Source organism: Schistocerca americana, chromosome 1 (assembly GCF_021461395.2).
Source record: "Schistocerca americana isolate TAMUIC-IGC-003095 chromosome 1, iqSchAmer2.1, whole genome shotgun sequence".
Classification (NCBI taxonomy): domain Eukaryota; kingdom Metazoa; phylum Arthropoda; class Insecta; order Orthoptera; family Acrididae; genus Schistocerca; species Schistocerca americana.
Genome location: NC_060119.1, coordinates 531866214 through 531891002, shown reverse-complemented (window position 1 = coordinate 531891002; position 24789 = coordinate 531866214). Strand labels below are relative to the sequence as shown.

At 40.9% G+C, this 24789-nt stretch overlaps 1 protein-coding gene across 6 annotated transcripts in view; it reads right to left on the bottom strand.

The window, feature by feature from the left end:
* Positions 1-24789, bottom strand: part of LOC124605423 (inter-alpha-trypsin inhibitor heavy chain H4-like) — a 262768-nt gene that overhangs the window by 23468 nt on the left and 214511 nt on the right. For 3 of the 6 annotated variants that reach the window (XM_047137099.1, XM_047137090.1, XM_047137082.1), the window contains exons 15-17: positions 16448-16486; positions 9669-9713; positions 5124-5177 (exon numbers count right to left, since the gene is read on the bottom strand). The exons of 1 other annotated variant lie outside the window; for it this stretch is intronic. In XM_047137099.1, coding sequence (XP_046993055.1) covers positions 5124-5177; positions 9669-9713; positions 16448-16486 — 138 coding nt within the window. The remainder of the gene's footprint in view (positions 1-5123; positions 5178-9668; positions 9714-16447; positions 16487-24789) is intronic. 2 more of the 6 variants (XM_047137108.1, XM_047137125.1) reach the window with 2 other exon arrangements.

Sequence of the window (24789 nt, the reverse complement as noted above, 5' to 3'; positions counted from 1 at the left end):
ATCAGGGGATCACAAATTTAGCATTGGAGGGCAGTGTGGAGGGTAAAAATCGTGGAGGGAGACCAAGAGATGAATACACTAAGGAGATTCAAAACGATGTAGGTTGCAGTAAGTACTGGGAGATGAAGAAGCTTACACAGGATAGAGTAGCATGGAGAGCTGCATCAAACCAGTCTCAGGACTGAAGACCACAACAACAATAACAACCTCCTGTATTTATCATTTAATTCAAGGTTAGACCAGCATTTAGAAAAATGAATCAGTACCAATTCAGGAAGTTTGACAGACAGAAGTTATCTGGAGGAAGTGTTACAAAATTCTATTGAGAAAAAAAACATAAATCTTGGGTATTGGGAGCAACTTTAAAAAGACATTGAGACTGCAGAAGAAACTACCCCTCTTAAAAAGAAAGGAAAACATGCTTGGTGGAATGATGTTGGCGATAAGATAAAGGGACAACGAGCTTCGAATATTTGGAACGCAAATACAAATGATAAGAACAGGAAAAGGTTTATAGTATCAAGGAAACATGCATGAAATGGACTCAAAAAGACCAGAGAATAAGAAATAAAAGATCAACTAACGTCAGCTGAACCACATTTGAAGCATAAAAACACAAGGAACTTTTATAAAACATTCAAAAATAGTTTTAAAATGCACACACCGCCAAGTTTACTGTTTATAGAGCGAAAAACATAGAATATTGCATGTAGTAACACAGAGAACTGCAGAATACACGCGGACTGCTTCAAAGGACTACTCAACTACGATCCACCAGGAAAAGAAATTCATTTTGATAGCTCCATAAAATTTCGGGCGTGCAGCCCCGTAAATTTCACTTCTTCCGATATTTTGGTTCAAATGGTTCAAATGGCTCTGAGCACTATGGGACTCAACTGCTGAGGTCATTAGTCCCCTAGAACTTAGAACTAGTTAAACCTAACTAACCTAAGGACATCACAAACATCCATGCCCGAGGCAGGATTCGAACCTGCGACCGTAGCGGTCTTGCGGTTCCAGACTGCAGCGCCTTTAACCGCACGGCCACTTCGGCCGGCCGATATTTTGGTCTGTATACCGTCCAGCCATCTTCAGAATGACCCGGGTGACTGACGCTCCCGCTTTTCTTTTTTTTTCCTTTATTGTAATTTGATTCCCCTGCCCCATATGGACGCGTCAGCACTTACTCCGTCCTTTTAAACCAGCGGACCGTGCCAACGCGCATGCGGCCACAGATACGCAAGGCGCCAGAGGCGCTGATCGGCGATGAAGAGGTACAACATACTCATGAAATTAGAGCTATGGCTGCACGGTCGATCAACACGGTGATATCCATGTATCACTACGAGCTGCACCGTTGCTACGTCTTTGTGAGTTTGTTGCAGGAAGTGCCAGATTCCATAATTTGCCCCTGCTGAAACCGTTGTCTCTATTAATTAAATTCGTCGCCAACTGAACTGACAGCGAGATGGTTCACCACCCGTATTTTTGAACTGCGCGTTATAGTGACAGAATGGAGAAAATCCATTGATACTAAGGGTGTTCAACTAGGAAGAAATCAAATAAAATCAACACAGATTGTCTAGTTTTGCAAAAGACATTGCATTAATTAAAAACCCTCTCGACGATATCAAAGAACAAATCGCAGAACTACAGAAACAAGCAAACAAAATAAGATTAAAATAGCATTTGAAAAACACATGAAAAATATCAATTTTGCCCTCTAAATGTTAAAATTCATAACAATATAACATCTAAAACAAACCGTTTTAAATACTTACGAGAATGGATAACAACTAACACAAAAATAAAGGTAGCCATGGAGAACAGAGTACATAAAATGGAAAGAGCATTCCAAATTACAGTAAACATATACAAAAAATGTACTTTGTCCGCGAACACAGACATAAGATACTGTCAAACAGCGGTGGAAACTGTATGCAGCAGAAACACCTCAACTAACAAGATTTGGGGATGCTAAAAACTGGAATAAGTTGAAAGAAAAATTTTGAGTAAAATAGTGAGACCTAGAAGTTATAGAAATGATGAATACAAGTTAAGATCATACAGAGAGTTCTATTCGAAATTGGAAAAGCTAACTATGTAATGAAGAAATGAAAACTACTGTTTTATGTACGTAAATTCCGAATGTGTCTAAGTAAGAAGACCTTACTAAAAAGCTACAAATCCTAAAACACATTGTTCACTGAAAGTGACAAAGATATTTAAACCACGGAAATTAGAATTGCCGTAACAGATAACAGAATAGTTTCTAGAGAAACAATGCAAAAGGCAGGAAAGAGCGAGGACTGCAAAGGGAAGAAAGTGGGTCCAGGAGGAAAAGGAGCGACACTCTCGAATGATGAAGGAAGTCAGGGAGCAACGAAAATTAAACATAAAGAAGAAAAACCAAAGTTGATTTATCGTACCCTCGTTATTCGAATAAATAAACAAAGAAAAACAAAGTCATGCCTGTAGCTGTGTTATTAATGAAGTTACGAGACAGCGCTTCTGTTTGTTCATGAGCCATAGGCCGCTATTCGTATACGTGTAAACAAATTACAAACATCTCTAAGTGTCAAAAGCAATCTGAGGTGCAAAATCTCGGCTTTTCATCCTGTATGACGTCATATGAAAGCATAACGTCCTCATAAGAAGCAAATCTTTTCCTTTTTGCAGCTGAAATAGGTCCAGGTATAATCAATATCATAATGTCTCCTACCGACGCAGCAAACAAAAATCTTAGTAATTTTCAGCAAATAGCTCTAGGAAAAAGTATTTTGCTTGAATTTGATAAAATTTAGCACAATCAGCTAAATAACTTTAATAAAACACCAGAACCTACACCGGGTGTTTATTCGAACAATGAACTAAAAGAACTAAATGGTGTTGATTGTTGCCTCAAATAGCAAACCTCCCTGATGGTTTTATTCAGTGAATTATTTAAGTTACACATGCAGTACGTGTGGTTACAGCCATAGACGAATTAAGACGAAAAATTGGTTCATTCTGCGCTATTCTGTTCATTAATAAGTTATGGAATCATTTTTTGGGTAAAACTCAGTACACAGGGATAAAATGTTCTGGAAAGAGAAGTGTGTTAGAAGAATTAAATTTGTGCAGACACTTTAAATACTGGGATTTCGACAGCTATTTTGTGGTACCGTACATATGTTAATGAAAGACTTTCGAAACAAATATATCTCTTTTCTGTGAGCGAAAGAAGTATGTAGCTGGCTTCGATTTATTGACAGGATAGCAGCGCGGAGTGGCCGCGCAGTTTGAGGTGCCATGACGTTGGAGTCCTCCCTCGGGCATGTGTGTGTGTGTTGTTCTTAGCTTAAGTTAGTTTAAGTAGTGTGTAAGTCTAGGGACCGATGACCTCAGCAGTTTGGTACCTTAGGAATTTACACACATTTGAACATTGATAAGATATTGGGAATATCCTGTTTATCTAAGAAAATGATTCTTTACAGAACAACTGTACAACTTTTAGGTCATTATGCTGAACGCTGCCTATCGCAAATATAAAATCAAGGAATATGCCTAAAAAGAAGAACTGTTAAGGATTTTACAACTAGTGGGGTCATGGAGGTTTCCAATAAGTACCAATAAATCTCCGCTAACTGACTAGTTTCATCGTTCAGTGATAAATATTTCGATAAAGAGTGAACTTCACTAAGTTATCCAACGACTGGTCTTGATAATACTGATGGAAAGTAGCAGGCACGTGTACTAACTACACTACACTCGTTCGTCCTCTGTTAGAATATTGCTGCGCGGTGTGGGATCCTTACCAGGTGGGATTGACGGAGGACATCGAGGGCAGCTCGTTTTGTATTATCACGTAATAGGGGAGAGAGTGTGGCAGATATGATACGCGAGTTGGGATGGAAGTCATTAAAGCAAAGACGTTTTTCGTCGCGGCGAGACCTATTTACGAAATTTCAGTCACCAAATTTCTCTTCCGAATGCGAAAATATTTTGTTAAGCCCAACTTACATAGGTAGGAATGATCATCAAAATAAAATAAGAGAAATCAGAGCTCGAACAGAAAGGTTTAGGTGTTTGTTTTTCCCGCGCGCTGTTCGGGAGTGGAATGGTAGGGTGATAGTATGATTGTGGTTCGATGAACCCTCTGCCAAGCACTTAAATGTGAATTGCAGAGTAATCATGTAGATGTAGATGTACTAACATCCTCCGTCCTCGCAATTTGTCTCGTAGCTTTCATCTTAATGAGGTTAGAACTGTCAACACGGCACTCGCCTGCAAAAGTTTCAGCACCAGGATGAAAAGTCGTGGTTGTGTATGGACCGGAAGGAGCTTTTGCTGCCTCGTGAATCACTAAAAGTAAAATGTAAATCTGAACTTTAAAATACATCAGAATTTGTTAGTAAGCTTAGAAATTCGAAACATTTCTCAGGCTGTTGCCAGCAAAAGCCTTAACTTTCCGCCATAATATGAAATTCCGACTGAGAGACACTGATACCTACGCTGCTCAGGTGTGATACTAAAATCGTCAGATACGCGGGATGTGAAAGGAATCTGTGTTTCCATTATCCTGCAGTATTACAGGAATTAGACATGTACTGTTGCCGTGTTAATCCATCTGTGTGGGATGCTTACAATTTTAGATTAATAAAAGAGATAAAGGAAACTCAGAGAAGGGTTTACTGGGTCGGTCGGCGCGTATCTCAGTAATTTTCAACGTCCTTTAGCGGGAGATTCTAGAAGAAAGAAGTTATGCATCACATCAAAGCTTACTTTTATGCGTATGAGAGCTCGGGTTCCAAAATGAACCAAAAATATCTTGCTTCCTGTCATACGTATCTCATGATAATGTCGTAAGAGGAATTTAGACTTATTTGGAAGTATTTCAGAAGGCAGTCTTCCCGCCTGCGGCTTGAGAATGGGTTAGGAAGGGACAAATCTTGATACTGTTGCATCGCCACATTGTGCATTGCTTTCATCTTCTGTTGAAACATAAGTATTTTTACGGAAATTACAGTGACCACTAAGTTCCACTACGTCTGGACTCGCAAATAGAAATATTAAGAAATGAAAGCAGTTAGATTTTTATCTTTCATTTGAGTCAAATTAAAAATCGTTAACACGTAACCCACCTGAAGCGGGAGAGCAGCAGAAAGGTGGGGATGGTTCCAAAGGTTTGGGTACTGCTGCAAAACAAAAGCAGAGGACATACATGTAAATGTGAACAAAAGATCACTCATGCATCAACTCTCCTTAACAACCTTAGAAACTAAGAATTTGTCCTAGGCTGTTAATAACGTAATTATTGCAATCTCTCCGAACTGAAAGATTCCAGAAGAGCGCCAAAGATATTTACACTGTTCGAACGTATGTCAAAGTATTCACAGAAGTATACACAAATAACGTACGCAGCTCGACGTTCATGCAAGTACACAGCAAAATGACACGCATCGTGTCTATACAAGGTAATGTGACAGCTAAGTTGACCTTATGTACATCTTGACAGTATGCTCTCAATTTAAAATTTGATAATGAGACATGTGGAAAGAGATTCAAAAGGTCTACGGATATTGCTAACAAGGGAACCTCCCCATCGCACCCCACTCAGATTTAGTTATAAGTTGGCACAGTGGATAGGCCTTGAAAAACTGAACACAGATCAATCGAGAAAACAGGAAGAAGTTGTGCGGAACTATGTAAAAAATAAGCAAAAAATACAAACTGAGTAGTCCATGCGCAAGATAGGCAACATCAAGGAGAGAGTAAGCTAAGGAGCGCCGTGGTCCCGTGGTTAGCGTGAGGAGCTGCGGAACGAGAGGTACTTTGTTCAAGTCAAGCTTCGAGTGAAAAGTTTAATTTCTTATTTTCAGACAATTATCAAAGTTCAGGTACTCACACGTAATCAACTTCGCTCTCCAAAATTCCGGGACATGTTCAGATTTCCTTGGACATATGCAGGATTTGACGGTCTACACACGGAAAAATTTGAAAACGTTAAAAACATATGTTTTGACAGAGCACAGGAAAAACTGTGCGATTGTGAAACTGTTCATTTGTTGCAGCTTATGTGACAAACTCTTATGTTTTCACCACTTTTTGGGAGTGATTATCACATCCACAAGAAAACCTAAATCGGGCGAGGTAGAACAATCTTTTTACCCATTCGCCAAGTGCACAAGTTAGGTGGGTCGACAACATATTCCTGTCACGTGACGCACATCCCGTCACCAGTGTCGTATAGAATATGTCAGACGTGTTTTCCTGTGGAGGAATCTGTTGACCTATGACCTTGCGATCAAATGTTTTCAGCTCCCATTGAAGAGGCACGTTCTTTCGTCTACTAATCGCAAGGTTTTGCGGTGTGGTCGCAAAACACAGACACTAAACTTATTACAGTGAACAGAGACGTCAATGGACGAACGGACAGATCATAACTTCGCGAAAATAAAGAAAGTAAACTTTCCACTCGAGGGAAGACTTGAACCAAGGAACTCTCGTTCCACAGCTGCTCACGCTAAACACGGGACCACGGCGCTCCTGAGCTCATACTATCCTTGATGTTGCGTATCTTGCGCATGGACTATTCAGTTTGTATATTTTGCTAGTTTTTTTCATAGTTCCACACAACTTCTTCCTGTTTTCTCGATTGATCAGTTTTTCAAGGCCTGTCCACTGTGCCAACTTATAACTAAATTTGAGGGGGGTGCGATGTGGAGGTTCCCTTGTAAGTATCTGCTCTGCACGGCACGAGCATCAAAGAGATAAATTTTTCAGTAGCACCCTGGTATACACACATTTACCGCAAACATTTTCAGTAGCACGAACATTTTTCCCTCTCGTATCACCAGAAGTAAGTTTTTCCCATAGGACTTAAAGAAGAGAAATTCACTCCAAAATCCATTTGGATCGAGACGACATGCTACAGCTATATTATCGTCATAACGTCGTCCGTACTTGAGGAGATGCAGTGATAAGCCAGAACTTTATAGCGTCTTGCCCCACATCTGCTCACGAAATACTCTTAAATTACTGCACGGAGTTTTGCGGACCGGAGTTGACGACCGATAGCGTCACAAATGTGTTCCATCTGTTTCATATTAGGCGAATTTGGTGGCGTAGACATTAATGTGAGTTCGCAAGCACGTTTCTCAAACCACTGTAGTAAGATTTTGGGTTTGTGAGGCTGCCCTAGTCCTGCTGGAAGATGTCATCGAAGTAGGCGAAGTTGTCGAAGTGCCTCCGATTACTACCACAGGTCCCATGTCTGGCGCAGGTGAATGCCCCTCACAGCGTAATACCGCCCCCAGCGTAATACTGTCTGGGCGACGGTGCATGTTTCGAGTGATGTTTACCTGGGTGACGGCGCATCCGGACGCTACTATCGACCTGGTGTAACGAGAAAAGTGACTCGTTCGACGAAGCGACACACGGTACAGTCTCCCTTGAGCCCTTCAATCGTAATTCCGTGAATCGTCAAGTACATATGGGAATATTTAGTGATCGTCTGCTGTGGGGAGCCATGTTCAGTAACTTACGATGAGCTGTGTGCTCAGAAACACTTTTGACAGCTCCAGCATTGTTCTTTGCCGTCAGATCTGTCACAGATCGCCGCCTATCCTGGTTTACAGAGCTAGCAAGCGCCCGAACAGGGCGTGATGTGGCGTGGGCGTCCAGCACCCTGTGACTTGCTTGTGGTTTCACCGTCCTTCAACAAGTAGGCATGGATGCTCGCTGAAGTCCGTGTCGTTGCTAGAATGGTTCCCCGTTGGCCTCTGCTGCACTTAGTCAGTTTCCTTACGACGTCGCATGCCTGCAACCCCGCCAGGTGGCACTCAGTGTAGCGGTGGGGAGTGCTCGTACTGGTTTGGCTTATCAGTGTACGCTGATCATTTGAGTAAAACATTGACACTGGTTACACGTTAACAGAACAAAAAACTTTTGGTCTGAGACAAAGTTTCAGTGTAATATTTAACTCGTGTATTCGAATCGTTGTTTGTATAAGTGTGGGTATTCGGTAATGCAGGAGGAGAGAAAACGGGAAACTATTTATACAAATGATGGCAAATCTGTTGAAAACCAGTATAGAAAATGTCTGAAGCACTTCAATAAACAGCAAAGTAATTTTCAAACTGCAGTCTATGTTATCCAGGCACAAAACTGCATTACTTTTTGACGTGGATGTACGCCTATTCTGAAAATGGAAATTGCGCTGTGGTAAGTGATATATTATGGCTTCTTCTAGAATTTCCTATACGTTAAACTAAGAATGAGAATGTTTCCACCCAAAAATAATGGCAAAAGGCAGCGTGGAAATGCAGATTTGCTACTGAGGACGGTGTAGTGAACAATATTACATCAATATTTATGTCATTTGTAGACTAACAATTATAGCCATTACAAATGTTACGCTTTTAGGTTCGATAGTACCTCCAGGTACATGTAGCAAGAGCAACCCATCAATGCTTACTTTCCTCTGGGCGGCAGATCAAGTGTCTAAAAGTGGGCTGATAGGCGTAGTACACTTCATGGTGTAGTACAACCATGCAGAAAACATTAGGTCTTAAAGCTGTGACGTCTGTGTGTGGAGACTTCGACAAGTAACACACTCATGTCTGTGCATATGAAAGTACCACGTGTAAAAATCTCTGCGCTTGTACCCATTATTCCTACGAAGGCTGCATTTAACACAAAAATTCATGATAGACTATGTAATCAAGCGAGTAACGGAATATTGTGGCTGCGCTAAGAAAACATTCTTATTTGCTTACAATAAAAGTATTAAAATGCTTCTAAACTGAAAGCAGAACCACAGAAATGATGGCGACTTTCTAAAGAATATATCTGAGTTAACAGCCAAGAGAAGAAAACTATAAGACAATTTTCCAATGTCTGAAGCGTATTATAAGATGAGCTCATGCTGCCGACGATCTACAGCCGTACTAAATTGAAGAAACGTATATGTAATTTTTGAATAGTGTTATACATCACCTGTAAAAACGATTACTGACTCATGAAAATTTTTATCGGACAGGGACTCGAACTATTGTATGGTATTCTGTAGACACTGTAACACACAGCATTGCACAATTGTATTACACAACCAACGAAGCAAATACGACAAGAATAACAATGTCTCTCCCAGTGCGGGAATCACGTGAAATGGTGTGCGAGCATAGGACATGGAAACTGCGACTTACGGAAGTCTGCATCACTCTGCGAGACATAAATGGATAGTTGAAGTGGTTGAGGCAACAGCTCGTGATAAGCGAGAATACCGGGTTCGGGTGACTACCCGGCACAAGTTTTTGTAAGTCAGTAATCCTATTTAGAGCTGATGTGTAATCGCATCCGGAAATTACGGATGCAGTTCTTCAAAATTATAAGACTGTATGCTCACGTCTCGTGCACCGTAACCTAGAGGACTGTATTGCAACAAGCGTTGTTGTGATGTATACGAAGACAAAATTAATGAAAGTTATGAACGTACAAAATCCAAGGAGCAACGTGCAAAACCCTTACTAACACAACATACATAATATGTGTAATTTAGGTCAGAAGAAAACTGTTCAAATACTATACGCTCCGCAAAGATTTATACAAACCATAAAACGTAAAATTATAGCTTATGTATCCGAAATAAAAGCTTATAAAGGTAATAAGTACCGTGAAAGACTTACCTGATGCAAAGAAGCTCTGTTGAAAGCCAGAAGGCGCTCCAAATGCTGTAATGGAAAAATAAATCCATATTTACACACCTAATAAAAAAATAACATGTCTCTGTAAGTTTATAAGTCACTTCGTTACTAAAATAAAGGAAGACGCTCTTTGAACTGCAGATTCCGTGCGAGAATGTTTCATTTGTTATGATTTGTACATTTCGACAGAATTTCGGACGAAGTGTCAAACAGAACGTGAATAACTGTACCTTGGTTAGGTACTGTACACATTGGGCCACAACTGAAACGAATTTCTTGCGACGAAAAGTTTTCTCCTGTGTAGACTGTAAGCGATCTCTGACATCTAGCAAAGTCAACTTATTACAACGGATTGGGTTGTGTTTTAAATGCGTCATGTTTAGTGGTTCTCACTACATCGCAGTGGACTCTGTCTTGCTATGGTGTTTGCTTTTGTCTCTGTTCTATCACGCAGTAGAACCTTTCTCCCTCATTCCTAATGTGGCGGAGAGGACGAGTCAACTTACGAATTCTATAGCGCTTTAAAAAAGAAAATACATTTAGCAGACCTGTAGTGGTCATGAACTCTATAACTGTGACTGTATAAATGTAAGTCGAAATTTGAAATTCCAACTATCATTTCATACAACACTGCTTCCAGTCGTGACGTGAAATACCAATAGCTCAGGATTATTTAATGGACTTTCTGGTCAAAAACATAACACTGTTATTTAGGCATGCAAACTACTGTGCATTGTCGAGCTTTTTTTATTTTGAGTAGATTTGAACTATGCGAAGCAAATAGTTTATTTTATACTACCCGTGCCACATCTTCTGAAGCAACATTAGTGACTTCTTCATGATGTGGTATTCCGCACTAGATTTAATAACTCCTGAAGCAGTTCATGAATTGCAAAACTAGAAACTGTGCTAGGAAGGCTAGGGCAGGTTAGAGCCTATGGCGGAATGAAATATCCCATGCTAGTTCCCATGTCATGTGCAAAGCAAACTCCAGATCCCCCTCTTTGTATGCATCGATCTTTTTTTTAGAGTGTATTTCGAATCAACCTGCTACTAGCTTTGTGTTATCGTCAATTTCAGCGTATGAAATAGCTACTGTGCCAGCCTTATTTTCTCAATATCACGATCGTATAACCGGCAATCACCCATTTCTTAACTTCAGCAGTATTTATCGGTCGATTCCCAGTCAAGTATTTGCTTTGGATGCAAGGCATCTCTCACTTGCACCGGTATCCAACAGATTGGTTCATTCATACATACCACTTGAGATGGTGGTGGGAGCCGAGAGGAAATGTGTTTTTGTTCGGGAGTCGCTTAGCTCGCCTCTAACCGTAGCGGGCGATATGGAACTGGTGATTCCAAGACCACGCTGCATAAGCCAGAGAACGCTGCTCCAAGCGCCTGCACGGTGAGGCAGCCGACAGCCGTCGCGGGCCCCGGTGTGAGCAGGTAGGGTAAACTGCGCGGGCGGCGGGACGCGGTAGACTTTTTCCTTACGCGATCGGAATGAAAAAACCGCTGTAATACTCTACAGTCTGTAACCCATTTCCTGAAAGATCCCCTAAACAAACTGTGCTCCATACTTCGCCTTGTATCCCGTAATTTGTTTAAATGAACAATATTCCACACATTGTCTAAAGCCGGCTCGGTACTCAGCGTGTTAGGTCAGAGAACTGGTTGGCCTCTGTAATAAAAAACTGAGTGGAAGGATAAACCACAGAACTTGAACAGGATGTCTTGCGACGTCCGCAACGACCAAACACAACGATAAAAAATAAATAAATAAATAAAATAAAATAAATAAATAAATAATTGGTACAGCACTTGCCCGCGAAAGGCAAAGGTCCCGAGTTCGAGTCTCGGTCCGGCACACAGTTTTAATCTGCCAGCAAGTTTCATATCAGCGTACACACCGCTGCAGAGTGAAAATCTCATTCTGGAAACATCCCCAATGCTGTGGCTAAGCCATGTCTCCGCAATATCCCTTCTTTCAGGAGTGCTAGTTCTGTAAGGTTCGCAGAAGAGCTTCTGTGAAGGTAGGAGACGAGGTACTGGCAGAAGTAAAGCTGTCAGGACTGGGCGTGAGTCGTGCTTGGGCAGCTCAGATGGCACTTGCCCGCAAAAGGCAAAGATCCCGAGTTTGAGTCTCGGTCTCCCACACATTTTTAATCTACCGGGAAGTTTCACTGCCTAAATTGCATAAACAATGTTGCATACACTGCTATCGATCAATCAATATTTCTGAAATGGGAAGGGGTCAAGGAAAACTGAAGGATATCGATTTAATTAATTAATTAGTCCATGAATTTGATACAGTGTAAAGGTGATGATTCGAATACCATGAAGCACCTCGCGAATACTGAAAGTAACAGGACTGAGATATTTCCCGCCAATTTTTCAACTGGTTTAAATAATTATTCAATTTATTTGATATCGGAGATGGTGCAGGGTTTCTGAGAGGATGGGAAGGGATGAGGTGACCTGGAAACCCATTTAACTGAACATTAGTTTAAGGGCCTGTCAATCAGAAAGAAGGATTATCCCCATCGGATCATGATCCTCTTAGCAGAACAATAGCTTAAGGACCTTTCAATCAAAACAGAGCAAAAGGTTTGCCCTGAACGTTTCCTTGCCACTGAATGGAGGCACCCTGCACTAACAAATTGTCCTCCTGTTGTCTCTGTCCCCCTACTAACGCTTTTTTCAGATTGACAAATTCTATGAATGTGTCTTGATTTTTCTGTAGTCTTGCTTCCATTGTCAAGAGCAACATCGGAATTGCCGCTCTGGTGCCTTTACCTATTCTAAATCCAAACTGACCCTCATCTAAACCATCCTCACTTTTCTTTTCCATTCTTCTGTATGTTATTCTTTTCACCAACTTGGATGCATGAGCTGTTAAACTGATTGTGTGATAAATTACGCATTTGTTAACTTTTGAAGTCTTCAGGATTGAGCAGATGATATTTTTCCGAACGCCAGACGGTATATTGTCCTCTCAGACGTTCTACACACCAACGTTAATATTAGTTCTGTTGCCACTTCCCCCAACGATTTTAGAAATTCTGATCGAATGCAATGTATTCCTTCTACTTTGTTTGATCTTAAAGCTTCCGAAGTCGGAAGACTGCAAACTATGACACTGTAAACAGCTAAAACACAAATTCAGTTTTAGGGATACGTTCTGTGCTCAGAAATTTGTAAGTTAGTTACACGTTCCATAGATCATTGGAACTATTCTTTTCCCGTGCAACGAATCAGTTTACACTATGTGAATACATCTTTAGTCTTAGCATTAATCAACACATTACTTTTTAGCACTACTCAAGCAACTACACTTAAAAATTAGTTGCATTTTTATTTTTATTTTATTTTTTACTGTCGTACTACCAGTTATTAAACAGAAATCCGTCCATGGAATAGTAAGAGTTGTCCAGGAGAAATTACATTAGACTTCAAACTTGCTTAGCTACTACAGACATTTTATGTTATTGGGCAACAGATCAAGAATTTTTGTTGTTGCTTATTGAACTCCTTTCTGGACCACTGACAGCTTTCATAAAGTGTTATAAGAGTCATTTTTCTTCTAGTGTTGTATGTCACACATCACAATTGTTGTCAAAATGTCTTGGTTTATTTATGACGAATTTCGTTAGTGAATATACGTGCTGTGATGGTGCAGCTGAACAGCCTAACTCCTTGAAGAAATTCCCACATGACATACGCAGATGAAACCACATATTATTGTCATTGCTTGCTACTGTGGAATCAGTACCGTCTAAGTGACGAGTTAGCCTAGAAAATTATTTCGTAAGACAATATTGAATGGAAATATGAAAATTGCTGGTATGACTCTATTTTTTCTACAGAACTGAATATAGAGTACTTTATTTTCAAGATTAAGGAAGAGCATTTTCAGAGAACTTCTTAATAATTCTTTGTAAAATATCATAAACATCTCTTCTACTCCTTTCTTTCTGATGCGTTTTATTGTAACGGTAGTCTCGTCTCCAATAACTACCAATTCCACTTGTTGAAAGTTAAGTGGAAAGTCATTCATATATATAAGGAATAGGAGTGACACAAAGTTTAACCCTATAGAACTCCATTAGCCATTCCTGCCCAGTCAATAAAATTTTATTTCTGTCCAACATTGTATGAATTATCCAGCACAATTTTGTGAATTCTGTTTGTTAAGTATGATTCAAACCAGTTGCGTGTAAAGCCATCAAATCTATAAAACCTAAGTTTTGCTAAGAGTGTAACATGACGTACAGAAAAAAACGCTATTCAGTGATCAAAAGTACCACCTGGCGACGTTTTTTTACTTAAGGTTTGTAATATTTTGGTGGGCGAATGAGAAAATAGCATTATCAGGGAGAGGCACAACCCTCTTGGCATCCAAAGTGTAATATGCTAAGTAAATTATTTACACTTAATTGTGACGCTACTCTTTAGTACATTACTTTTCGAATATTATAAAACCCAGTGAATTTTCAAAATATATACACTATGTGATCAAAAGTATCCGGACACATGGCTGAAAATGACTTACAATTTCGTGGCGCCCTCCATCGGTAATGTTGGAATTCAATATGGTGTTGGCCCACCCTTACTCTTCATGACAGCTTCCACTCCCGCAGGCACACGTTCAATCAGGTGATGGAAATGGAAATGAGCGTTTGGCGTCATTGGCCGGGAGGCCCCTCGCGGGGCAGGTCCGGCCGCCATATCGCAGGTCTTATTACATTCGGCGCCACATTGGGCGACCTGCACGCCGGATGGGGATGAAATGATGATGAACACAACACAACACCCAGTCCCTGAGCGGAGAAAATCTCCGACCCAGCCGGGAATCGAACCCGGGCCCAGAGGACGGCAATCCGTCACGCTGACCACTCAGCTACTGGGGCGGACAATCAGGTGATGCACTGAGGAGAGTTATCGATATCGGTTGGTGAGGCCTGACACGAAGTCGACGTTCCAAAACATCCCAAAGGTGTTCCATAGGACTCAGGTCAGGACTCTAAGCAAGTCAGTTCACTATAGGGATGGTATTGTCGAGTAACCACTCCGCCACAGGCCGTGCCTTATGAAAAGGTGATCGATCGCGTTGAAACATGCAGTCGCCATCCCCGTATTGCTCTTCAACAGTGGGAAGCAAGAAGGTGCCTAAAACATCAGTGTAGGCCTGCAATGTGATGGCGACAAGCAAAACAACAAGGGGTGCAAGACCCCTCCATGAAGAACAGGACCACACTATAACACCACCGCCTCCGAATTTTACTGTTGGCACTACAGACGCTGGCATGAGACATTCACCAAGCATTCGCCATACCCACGCCCTGCCGTCGGATCGCCACATTGTGTACCGTGATTCGTCACTCCACACAACGCTTCTCCACTGTTCAGTTGTCCCATGTTTACGCTCCTTACAGGAAGCGAGGCGTCGTTTGGCATTTACCGGCGTGATGTGTGGCTTATGAGCAGCCACTCGACCATGAAATCGGCGTTTTCTCACCTCCCGCCTCACTATCATAGTACTTGCAGTGGATCCTGATGCAGGTTGGAATTCCTGTGTGATGGTAGATGTCTACCTACTACACCTTACGAACCTCTTCAACTGTTGGCAGTCTCTGTCAGTTAACAGACGAGGTCGGCCTGTACGCTTTTTGTGCTGTACGTGTCCCTTCACGTTTTCACTTCACTTTCACATCGTAAACAGTGGACCTACGGATGTATAGAGTGTGGAAATCTCGCGTACAGACGTGTGAGACAAGTGATACCCAATCACCTGACTACGTTCAAAGTTTGTGAGTTCCGCGGAGCGCCCCGTTTTGCTCTCTCACGATGTCTAATGATTATTGAGGTCGCTGATACAGAGTACCTCTCGGTAGGTGGCAGCAAAATGTACCTAACATAAAATCGTATATTTTTGGGGGTGTACGGATGCTTTTGATCACATAGTGTACCTTCTCGCACCTTACTGTGAAGTGCGTCAATGCTTATCCATAACGCATACATTCTTCATATGCTTAATAAAACAGGCATCTATATAAAAAGATGCAGCATTGTATTAAAAACTAGTACAGAATGTATCCTAAAACTTATTTTGTCTTTTAGCAATTTATGTTGTTACAGCTATCACTTGAGAACAGCACTTCAACTGAATTCGCGATCTTAAGCGATTTTAATAAGCCGAGGCAGAAAATGGAATTTCTTACATACTGCACCAATGTGTGAACAGGTAGTCAGAAAGCAAGAAAGCACTTTGTCATGTCAGTTAACAGCTACTTGAAAGTTCCGTACCTTCGAATACCAAATGCTAATTTCCCCCTGGAGTCTCTTAAATGAGGTTACTGAACCAGTGTTAACATTTATTCATTGTCGGAGAATGTTAGTACAAGGAAGAAAACCCAGAAGTTAACAACTCGTCCACGTCTAGGTCAGTAGATATTGACAACCTGCTCATTTGGACAAGGTATGGGAAAGGTAGAACAACAGTGTGTTGAAGAGACTGTTCTGTCACCACCATGAAATAACCTACGACAAACATAGAAAAACCCAATTCAGTATGGCATAATGGGTATTTGCCTCTTGCCGCTTGAGCACTCATGTCGTATTAATCATACTCTCATTCGGCCGATAAACGTCGTGTAGTATATCATATGTACACACCAAAATTCACAAGATGTTAACGAAATCATTAATTTGTGAGCTAGGAGTGCGGCACAAATCAATGAAACTATGTAATAACTCACCTCCTCCGAATGAACCCGGTGCTGCTGGTGGGATGTACCCTGCAACACATCCGGGGAAAAATTAGTTCATTTCTCTGTTGGTAACATAGACGCAGGAAATCTTAAGTTGCAATAAATAACGTACATGTACAACAGCTTAAGATGTCTATCTTCCGTACTCTAAATAGCAAAAGTATATTACAGTTCGTTAAAATTGTATAACTTGGAAGAGGTAGCGTCTGAATGAAACTCTGAGTTGGGACGTATGACGTGTTCAGATAATTCAGTAAGTTCATTGCCGGGGACAGATAAGGATCACGTCATAAAAAAGATATAATTTTGCAGGATGTTGCGTCTGCAGCACTCTGAAGAACATATTTTAGAGTGACAGGTAGCTACATGAAACATGTGTCGACTGATGGTTACTGCAAAATCTACCCAACTTCTAACTTCACCTAAATGCCACGGAGAAGGGACACACGAGTTGGAACCCAGACCCTTTCCAGATGCATCTCTCGCAAGAGCCGATTAGGTAGGCCAGCTAATTGTTCTAAAGTGCTGGTGACAGATTATGGTTCCTTTGTTAACTTTGTTTCGCCTAAAATTTATTTCATTAATAACAGTATTTTGTCAGAGTGATCGTTTTAATGGTGTAATGTATCAACGGAAGTTATTAAAGAGGAGTTTTAAAAGACAGCCCCGATTGTCTGGCAGATTTACAGCAATTTCCATTCGGAGAGGAACTACGATGTACCGCTATGACGACCGGGAGTGATATGCTACCCGCGTAGGTCGAGACGCATCGTGGCGAAGCTGCTTATGTGAGTAGCTGATCTGATACGAATCTAAATATATTAGCGGATCCGTGAAGCTTCCTGATCGCTTTTGTCATTAACAATACATACGACGCAGTGTGTAATCCATCTGCTGCGTCAGTAGAAGGAAAATGTACAAGCACAGCGACAAATAACGCGAAGTCACTTCCGTGAAAAAGACAGTGTATGAGGTCGTTTCCGGTAACATCTTCGAAGCAGCAAACGTCGAGTTGGTGCCATTTTGTGTAAAATACTAACGTACATATACTTAGGCAATGATATTCAACAAGTTTCAGTCCTTTAGTACACAATTTCATCTTGTAGCAGAGAGACGAAATGGTAGTAGTATAGAGCGAGGAGGGCTTACTCCTTTTTGGAAACGATATTTTCGGCTGTCTGTTATTACTTGTACTTATTTATTTCAGATTTCGATTTCAGCTAGACTGTCCTTCTTCAAGTAATAGCTTTTCATCAATCTTGTGATTGGGTTGAAGCTTCCCGCCACGAATTCCTCTCCTGTGGTAACCTCTCCATCTCAGAGCAGCACTTGCAGCCTACATCCTCAATTATACTTCCTGGATGCGTTCCAATCTCTGCCTTTCTCTACAGTTTTTACGCTACACAGCTCGCTCTAGTACCATGGAAGTTTTTCTTTCATGTATTAACAGACGTCCTATCATCTTGTCCACCTCCTTGTCAGTCGTTCCTACATATTTCTTTCCTCGCCAATTCTGTGGAAGACCTCATCTTTCCATACCTTATCAGTCCACATAATTTTCAACATTCTTCTGCAGCACCACATCTCAAATTCTTCGATTTCCTTCTGTTCCGGTTTTCCAAAGGTCCATGTTTCATTCCCATACAACGCCGTGCTTCAAACGTACATTCTCAGAAATTTCTTCCTCAAGGTAAATGTTTCATTTCCATACAACGCTGCGCATAAAACGTTCATTCTCATAAATTTCTTCCTCAAGTCCTATGACTAATTCCAGTAGACTTCACTTCGCCATCAGTGCCCTTTTTTCTAGTGCTAATATGCTTTTCATGTTCTCCTAGCTAAGTCAATCATAGGTTATTTTTCTGCATGAGTATCAGATTACCTTAACTTCATCTTCTTCGTGATTACCGATTCTGATGTTAAGTTTCTCGCTGGTCTCATTTCTGTTGCTTCTCATTACTTTCGTCTTACTTCGATTTACTCTCAAACCACGTCCTTTACTCAGTAGACTGTTCATTCCACTCAACAGATGCTGTAATTTTTCCCCACTCTCACTGACGCCAGCAATGTTTTCAGCGAATCTTATTATTTTAATCCTGTAGCCTTCCCCTTCGTGATTAAAAATTCTGATGTTAAGTTTATCACAGCTCTGATTTCTGCTGCTTCTAATGACTTTCGTGTTTTCAGCGAATCTCATCTCTGTAATCCCGCAACCTTCAATTTCATTGCCGTTCTGGAAGCTTTCTTTTATTTTCGTCGTTGGGTCTTCGATGTATGTACTGAACAGTAGGGGCGAAAGAATACACCCCTTTCTTACACTCTTTTTCGAGCACTACGTTTTTGGTCTTCACACTCATTTTCTAGCACTACGTTTTTGGTCTTGAGTCTTATTGTTCTCTCTTGTTGCTTGTAGATATTGTATATTACCCGGCTTTCACTATAACTTGCCCCTATTTTTCTCATAATTTCTAACGCCTTGTCCAACGGTTTTCCGCGGTCGACAAATGCTACGGACACATCTTGAGTAGTTTTCTTCGATCTTACTTCCAATATTAACCGCAACGTCAGTATAAGCTCTCCGGTGCTTCTACTTTGCTGATAATGGGCCTGTGGTGTAGGGGTGCCGTCTTTGATGAATAATCAAAACGACATCGGTTTCGGGTTCGAAACTCACCACCCCTGAAATTTTGATTAATAATCAGTATTGGCAGCCGAAGATTTCCGGCATAAATAGTCACACTCAATCTGCCAACGGCCTTATCAAAGAGGGCGGAGGAGCGCAAAGAGGTTCAGGGCACTCTCTTGGCCTTGGGGTGGGGAAGTGCCCCCACAGACGGAAGAATCAGCAGTGATCAACGGCATGAGGATGCATAAAGCAATGGAAACCACTGCATTAAAGACACATTACCTGTATCCACAGGACATCTGGCTTGTAACTGAAAAAGTATCACGATTTTCTCTCCATTGACAAAAGATGTCGGAATAGTTCTGCATTCGCATCTCCGGCAGTGGACTTCATGGGGTAGGTGACCATGAGAAAAAGATTCAATAACCAACGAGAGGATAACGTTCTACGCGTCGGGACGTGATACATCAGAACCTTGAACTTGGCAGGGAAGCTAGAAAGTCTGAAGAGGGAAATGCTGAGGCTCAAGCTAGACATAGTAGGGGGCAGTGAAGTGATATGGAAAGAAGACAAGGGTTTCTGGTCAGATGAATATAGGGTGATATCAAGAGAGCCGAAATTGGTATAATTGGCGTAGTATTCGTTATGAATAGGAGAGTAGGGCAGAGAGTGTGTTACTGTGTACAGTTTAGTGATAGGGTTGTTCTTATCAGAATCGAGAATCGACAGAAAACCAGAAAGGGAGTAGAAAATCTGATAGTCATGGTGCCTGGAATGCGGCTGTAGATGAAGCTTTAGCAGAAAATGTACAGGAGAATATGGGCTTTGGCCAAGGAATGAGAGAGAAAAAAGACTAATTGAAGTTTGTAGTAAATGTCAGCGAGTAATAGCGAATACTCTGTTCAAGAATCACCAGAGGAGGAGTTATGCTTGGAAAAGGCCAGGTGGTAATAGACGATTTCATTTAGATTACATCACGGTCGGGCAGAGATTCCGAATTCGGACACTGGATTGCAAGGTTTACCTGGAAGCAGATATGGACTCTGATCACAATATAATATTGATGAAGGGTAGGCTGAAGTTTAAAAGATTGTTGTTGTTGTGGTCTTCAGTCCTGAGACTGGTTTGATGCAGATAAGCTGCATGCCCTCGGGAAAAATTACGGCTGTAGTTTCCCCTTGCTTTCAGCCGTTCGCAGTACCACAACAGCAAGGCCGTTTTGGTTAGTGTTACAAGGCCAGATCAGTCAATCGCCCAGATTGTTGCCCCTGCAACTACTGAAAAGGCTGCTGCCCCTCTTCAGGATCCACACGTTTGTCTGGCCTCTCAACAGATACCCCTCCGTTGTGGTTGCACCTACGGTACGGCTATCTGTATCGTTGAGGCACGCAAGCCTCCCCACCAACGGCAAGGTTCATGGGGGGGGGGGGGGGGTTTAAGAGATTAGTCAGGACGAAACATTACTGAAATGAATTGATACGGAATTACTGAGAAATTACGAGATACACTTGAAGTTATATCAGGCTATAGATGCAACAATAAGGAATAGATCAGTAGGCAGTACAGGTGAAGAGGAGTGGGCATCTCTAAAAAGGACAGTCACAGAAGTTGGAAAGAATAACGTAGGTAAAAAGAAGGTATCAGTGAAGAAACCATGGGTAGCAGAGGTAATACTCAGTTAATCGATGAGAGAAGGAAGAACAAAAATGTTCCTAGAAATTCAGGAATATGGGAATACAGCTCGCTGAGGAATGATATAAATAGAAAGTGCAAGGAAGTGAATGCTAAATGACTGGACGAAAAATGTGAAGTAATCGAAAAAAAATTATTGTCAGAAGGGCTGACTTAGCATATAGGAAAGTAAACAATTTTCGGTCAAATTAAAAGCAAGTGTGGGAACATTAAGTGTACAACGGGAATTCCGCTGTTAAATGCTGAGGAGATTGCGGATAGGTGGCAAGAGTACATTGAAGGCTTGTATGGTGGGGAACATTTGTCTGTCGTGGTAGAAGAAGAAACAGGAGTCGATTCAGAAGAGGTGGGGGATCCAATATTAGAATCAGAATTTAAGAGAGCTTTGGAAGAGGTAAGATCAAATAAGTGAGAAGAAATAGGTAACATTCCATCAAAATTTCTAACATCACAGGCGAAAGTGGCAACAAACCGGCTATTCAAGTTGGTGTATAGAATGTATGAGCCCTGCGACATACCATCCGACTTTGGAAAAAATATGATCCATACAATTCCGGAAACAGCAAGAGCTGACAAGTACGAAAATTAACGCACAACCACCTTAACATTTTATACCTCCAAGTTTCTGACAAGAATAGCATACAGAAGAACAGAAAAGAAAACAGAGGATGTGTTAGGTGAAGATCGATTTGGCTTTAGGAAAGATAAAGGAACCAGGGAGGTAAATCTGACGTTGCAGTTGATAATGGAAGCAAGACTTAAAAAATCAGGATACGTTCACAGGATTTGTCTACCTGGAAAAGGCGTCCGCCAAATTAAAATGCTGAAAGATATTCGAAATTCTGAGCAAAATAGGAGTAAGCTGTAGAGACAGACAGGTAATATACAATATGCACAAGAGACAAGAAGGAATAATAAGAGTGTGCTCGGGCTAAAAAGGATGTCAGAACGGGGGTGTAATCTTTCGCCCCTACTGTCCATCTGTCCAGCGAAGAAGCAGTGATGGAAATATTAGAAAGATTCAGGGGTGCAATTAAAACCCAAGGTGGAAGGATATCAACGGTACGATTTGCTGATGAGATTGCTATCTTGTGTGAAAGTGAAGAAGAATTACATGATCTTCTGAACGGGATGAACAGTCTAATGAGTACAGAATATGGACTGAGAGTAAATCGAAGAAAGACGAAATTAATGAGAAGTAGTAGAAATGAGAACAGCGAGAAACTAAATATCGGTATTGATGGTCACGAAGTAGATGAAGTTAAGGAATTCTGATACCTAGGCAGTAAAATAACCATTGACGATCGGAGCACGGAGGACGTCAAAAGCAGACTAGCAGTGACAAAAAGGGCAATCCTGGCCAAGAGAAGTCTAGTAGTACTGAACATAGGGCTTAATCTGAGGAAGAAATTTCTGAGAATATACGTCTGGAGTACATCACTGTATTGTAGCGAAACATGGACTGTGGGAAAACCGGAACAAAAGGGAATCGAAGCATTTGAGATGTGATGCTACAGACGTTTAAAATTCGGTGGAGGAATGTGAGGAATTAGGAGTTTCTTCGCAGAATCGGAGAGGAAAGTAACATGCGGAAAACACTGATAATGAGAAAGGGTAGGATTATAAGACAATTGGTAAGATATGAGGGAATGACGTATATGGTACTAGAGGGAGCTGTAGAGGGCAAAAACTGTAGAGGAAGACAGAGACTGGTATACATCTAGCAAATAATCGTGGACGTAGGTTGCAAGAGCTCGTGGACGTAGGTTGCAAGAGCTACTCTGAGATGAAGAGATTGTCTCAGGAGAGGAATTCGTGGCAGGCCGCATCCAACCAATCAGCAGTGTGTGGACTCAAAAGAAAAAAAAGCTAAACTGACCGTTATTTAACAGACCTTAAAATTTTTTCTCTGTATATTATTCTCATCAGCAACTTGAATGCTGACTGTGCGACAAATCTTTCTTGTATTTGTTAGCTCTTGCAGTCTTCGGGATTGTGCAGATGATATCGTTCCGCGAGTCAGCTGGTATATCGCCAGACTCACACATTCTACACACTAACGTTAATAGCTGTTTGGTTGCCACTTGCCCCCAATGATTTTAAATATTCTCCTTTCTGCCTTATTTTTTCCTAAACCTTCTAGAGTTCCTTTAAATTCTGATTCTAAATGCTGGATTCCCTATATTTTCTATATCGACTCCTGTTTCTTCTTCTAGCACATCAGGCAAGTTTTCCCCCTCATACGGACTTTCAATGCACTCTTTCCACCTATCTGCTCTGTCCTTTTCATGTAATGGTGGAATCTCCTTTGTGTTCTTAATGCTACTACGCTTGATTTTAATTTCACCGAAGGTTATCTTGATCTTTCTACATGCTTTGTCAGTCCTTCGATTTTTCCACATTGATCATGCAGCCATTATCCTTAGCTTGTCTGTACTTTGCATGTATTTTCTTGTGCTGTGAAGTCGAATCTGCACATAGCTTACTTGAACATCCAAAGCAAGATGCGAAGTGCGAAGCAAGAGATCATTACGCCGCTAGGGCGGAAGACTGAACACTGTGACAAATTCAGTTTTAGAGATATGTTCTGTTCTCAAAAATTTGTAAGTTAGTTACATATTCCGTAGCTCATTTGAATGACTGTTTTCCTGTGGAACGAATCAGTTTGCAGGATGATTATACAAGTCGAGTGTTAGCATTTGTTAACGCATTATTTTTAACACTACTCAGGCAACTACAGGTAAAAACTAACTGCATTTTCATTCTTATTTTGTTTGTCATTATCATGCTACCAGTCTTAAACAGAAATTCGTCCAAGGAACAGAATGAGCTGTCCAGGAGAAATTATATTAGATCAGATTTCAAGCTTGCCTAGCTACCTACAGACATTTTATTTTCTTGGGCTAGTGATCAAAAATTGTTTTTGTTGAGTACTGAACTACTTTCTGAGCCACAGACAGCTTTCATAAAGGGTGATAAGAGTAATTTGTTCCTCTAATGTTGTATTTGTGGACATCACAATTCGTCGCAAAATGTCATGGATTATTTATGAAGAATTCGTTAGAGAATATATGAGCTCTGATATTGCAGCTGGAATGCCTAACTCCTTGAAGGGATTCGTACATGGCATCCATTAATGAACACCACATGCCATTTTTATTGCTCCCTATTGTGTAATCAGTACCTTCTAAGTGATGAGTTTGCCCAGAAAATTATTTCGTGCGACAGTAAAGAATGGAAAGATGCAATATATTTCAGGAAGCTGATTCGTTTGTATCTAAGACTAGCAATTATACTAAGAGCAAAAGTAGCTGAACTCCTGTTTGAGAAGCTTAGAAATAAGTAAAGAATGGAAAGATGCAATATATTTCAGGAAGCTGATTCGTTTGTATCTAAGACTAGCAATTATACTAAGAGCAAAAGTAGCTGAACTCCTGTTTGAGAAGCTTAGAAATAAGCATCTTCCAATTTAAGTTTTTAAGAATATGTGAAGCTAAAAATTTGGAGCTTCTACCATATTTATTGACAACGGTTCACGTGCTACATCAATTGCCGGTATGACTCTATTTGTTTTACAGAACTGAATACAGCATATTTTATTTTCAAAACTAAGGGAGAGTCTATTTTCAGAGAACTAATTAATAATTCTTTGTAAAATATTATTAACACCTCTTCTGTTCATTTCTTTCGTATGTGTTTTATTGTAGCAGTAGTCTCGTTTGCAAAACGTACCAATTCTGCTTGTTGAATGTTAAAGTGGAAGTTCATTCACATATATAAAGAAGAGGAGTGGATCCAAAGTTTAACCGTACGAGACTCTGTGTGCCATTCCTCCCCAGACACTAAAATTTCCCACGTGTCCAACACAGTTTGAATTATTCGTCACTACTTTTTATTAATTGTGTTTGTCAAGTTTGATTCAAACCAGTTGTTTGTAAGGCCGTTAGTTCTATAAGACTTAAGTTTTTCTAAGCGTGGAGCATGATCTACAGAACCAGACGATATCCAATGA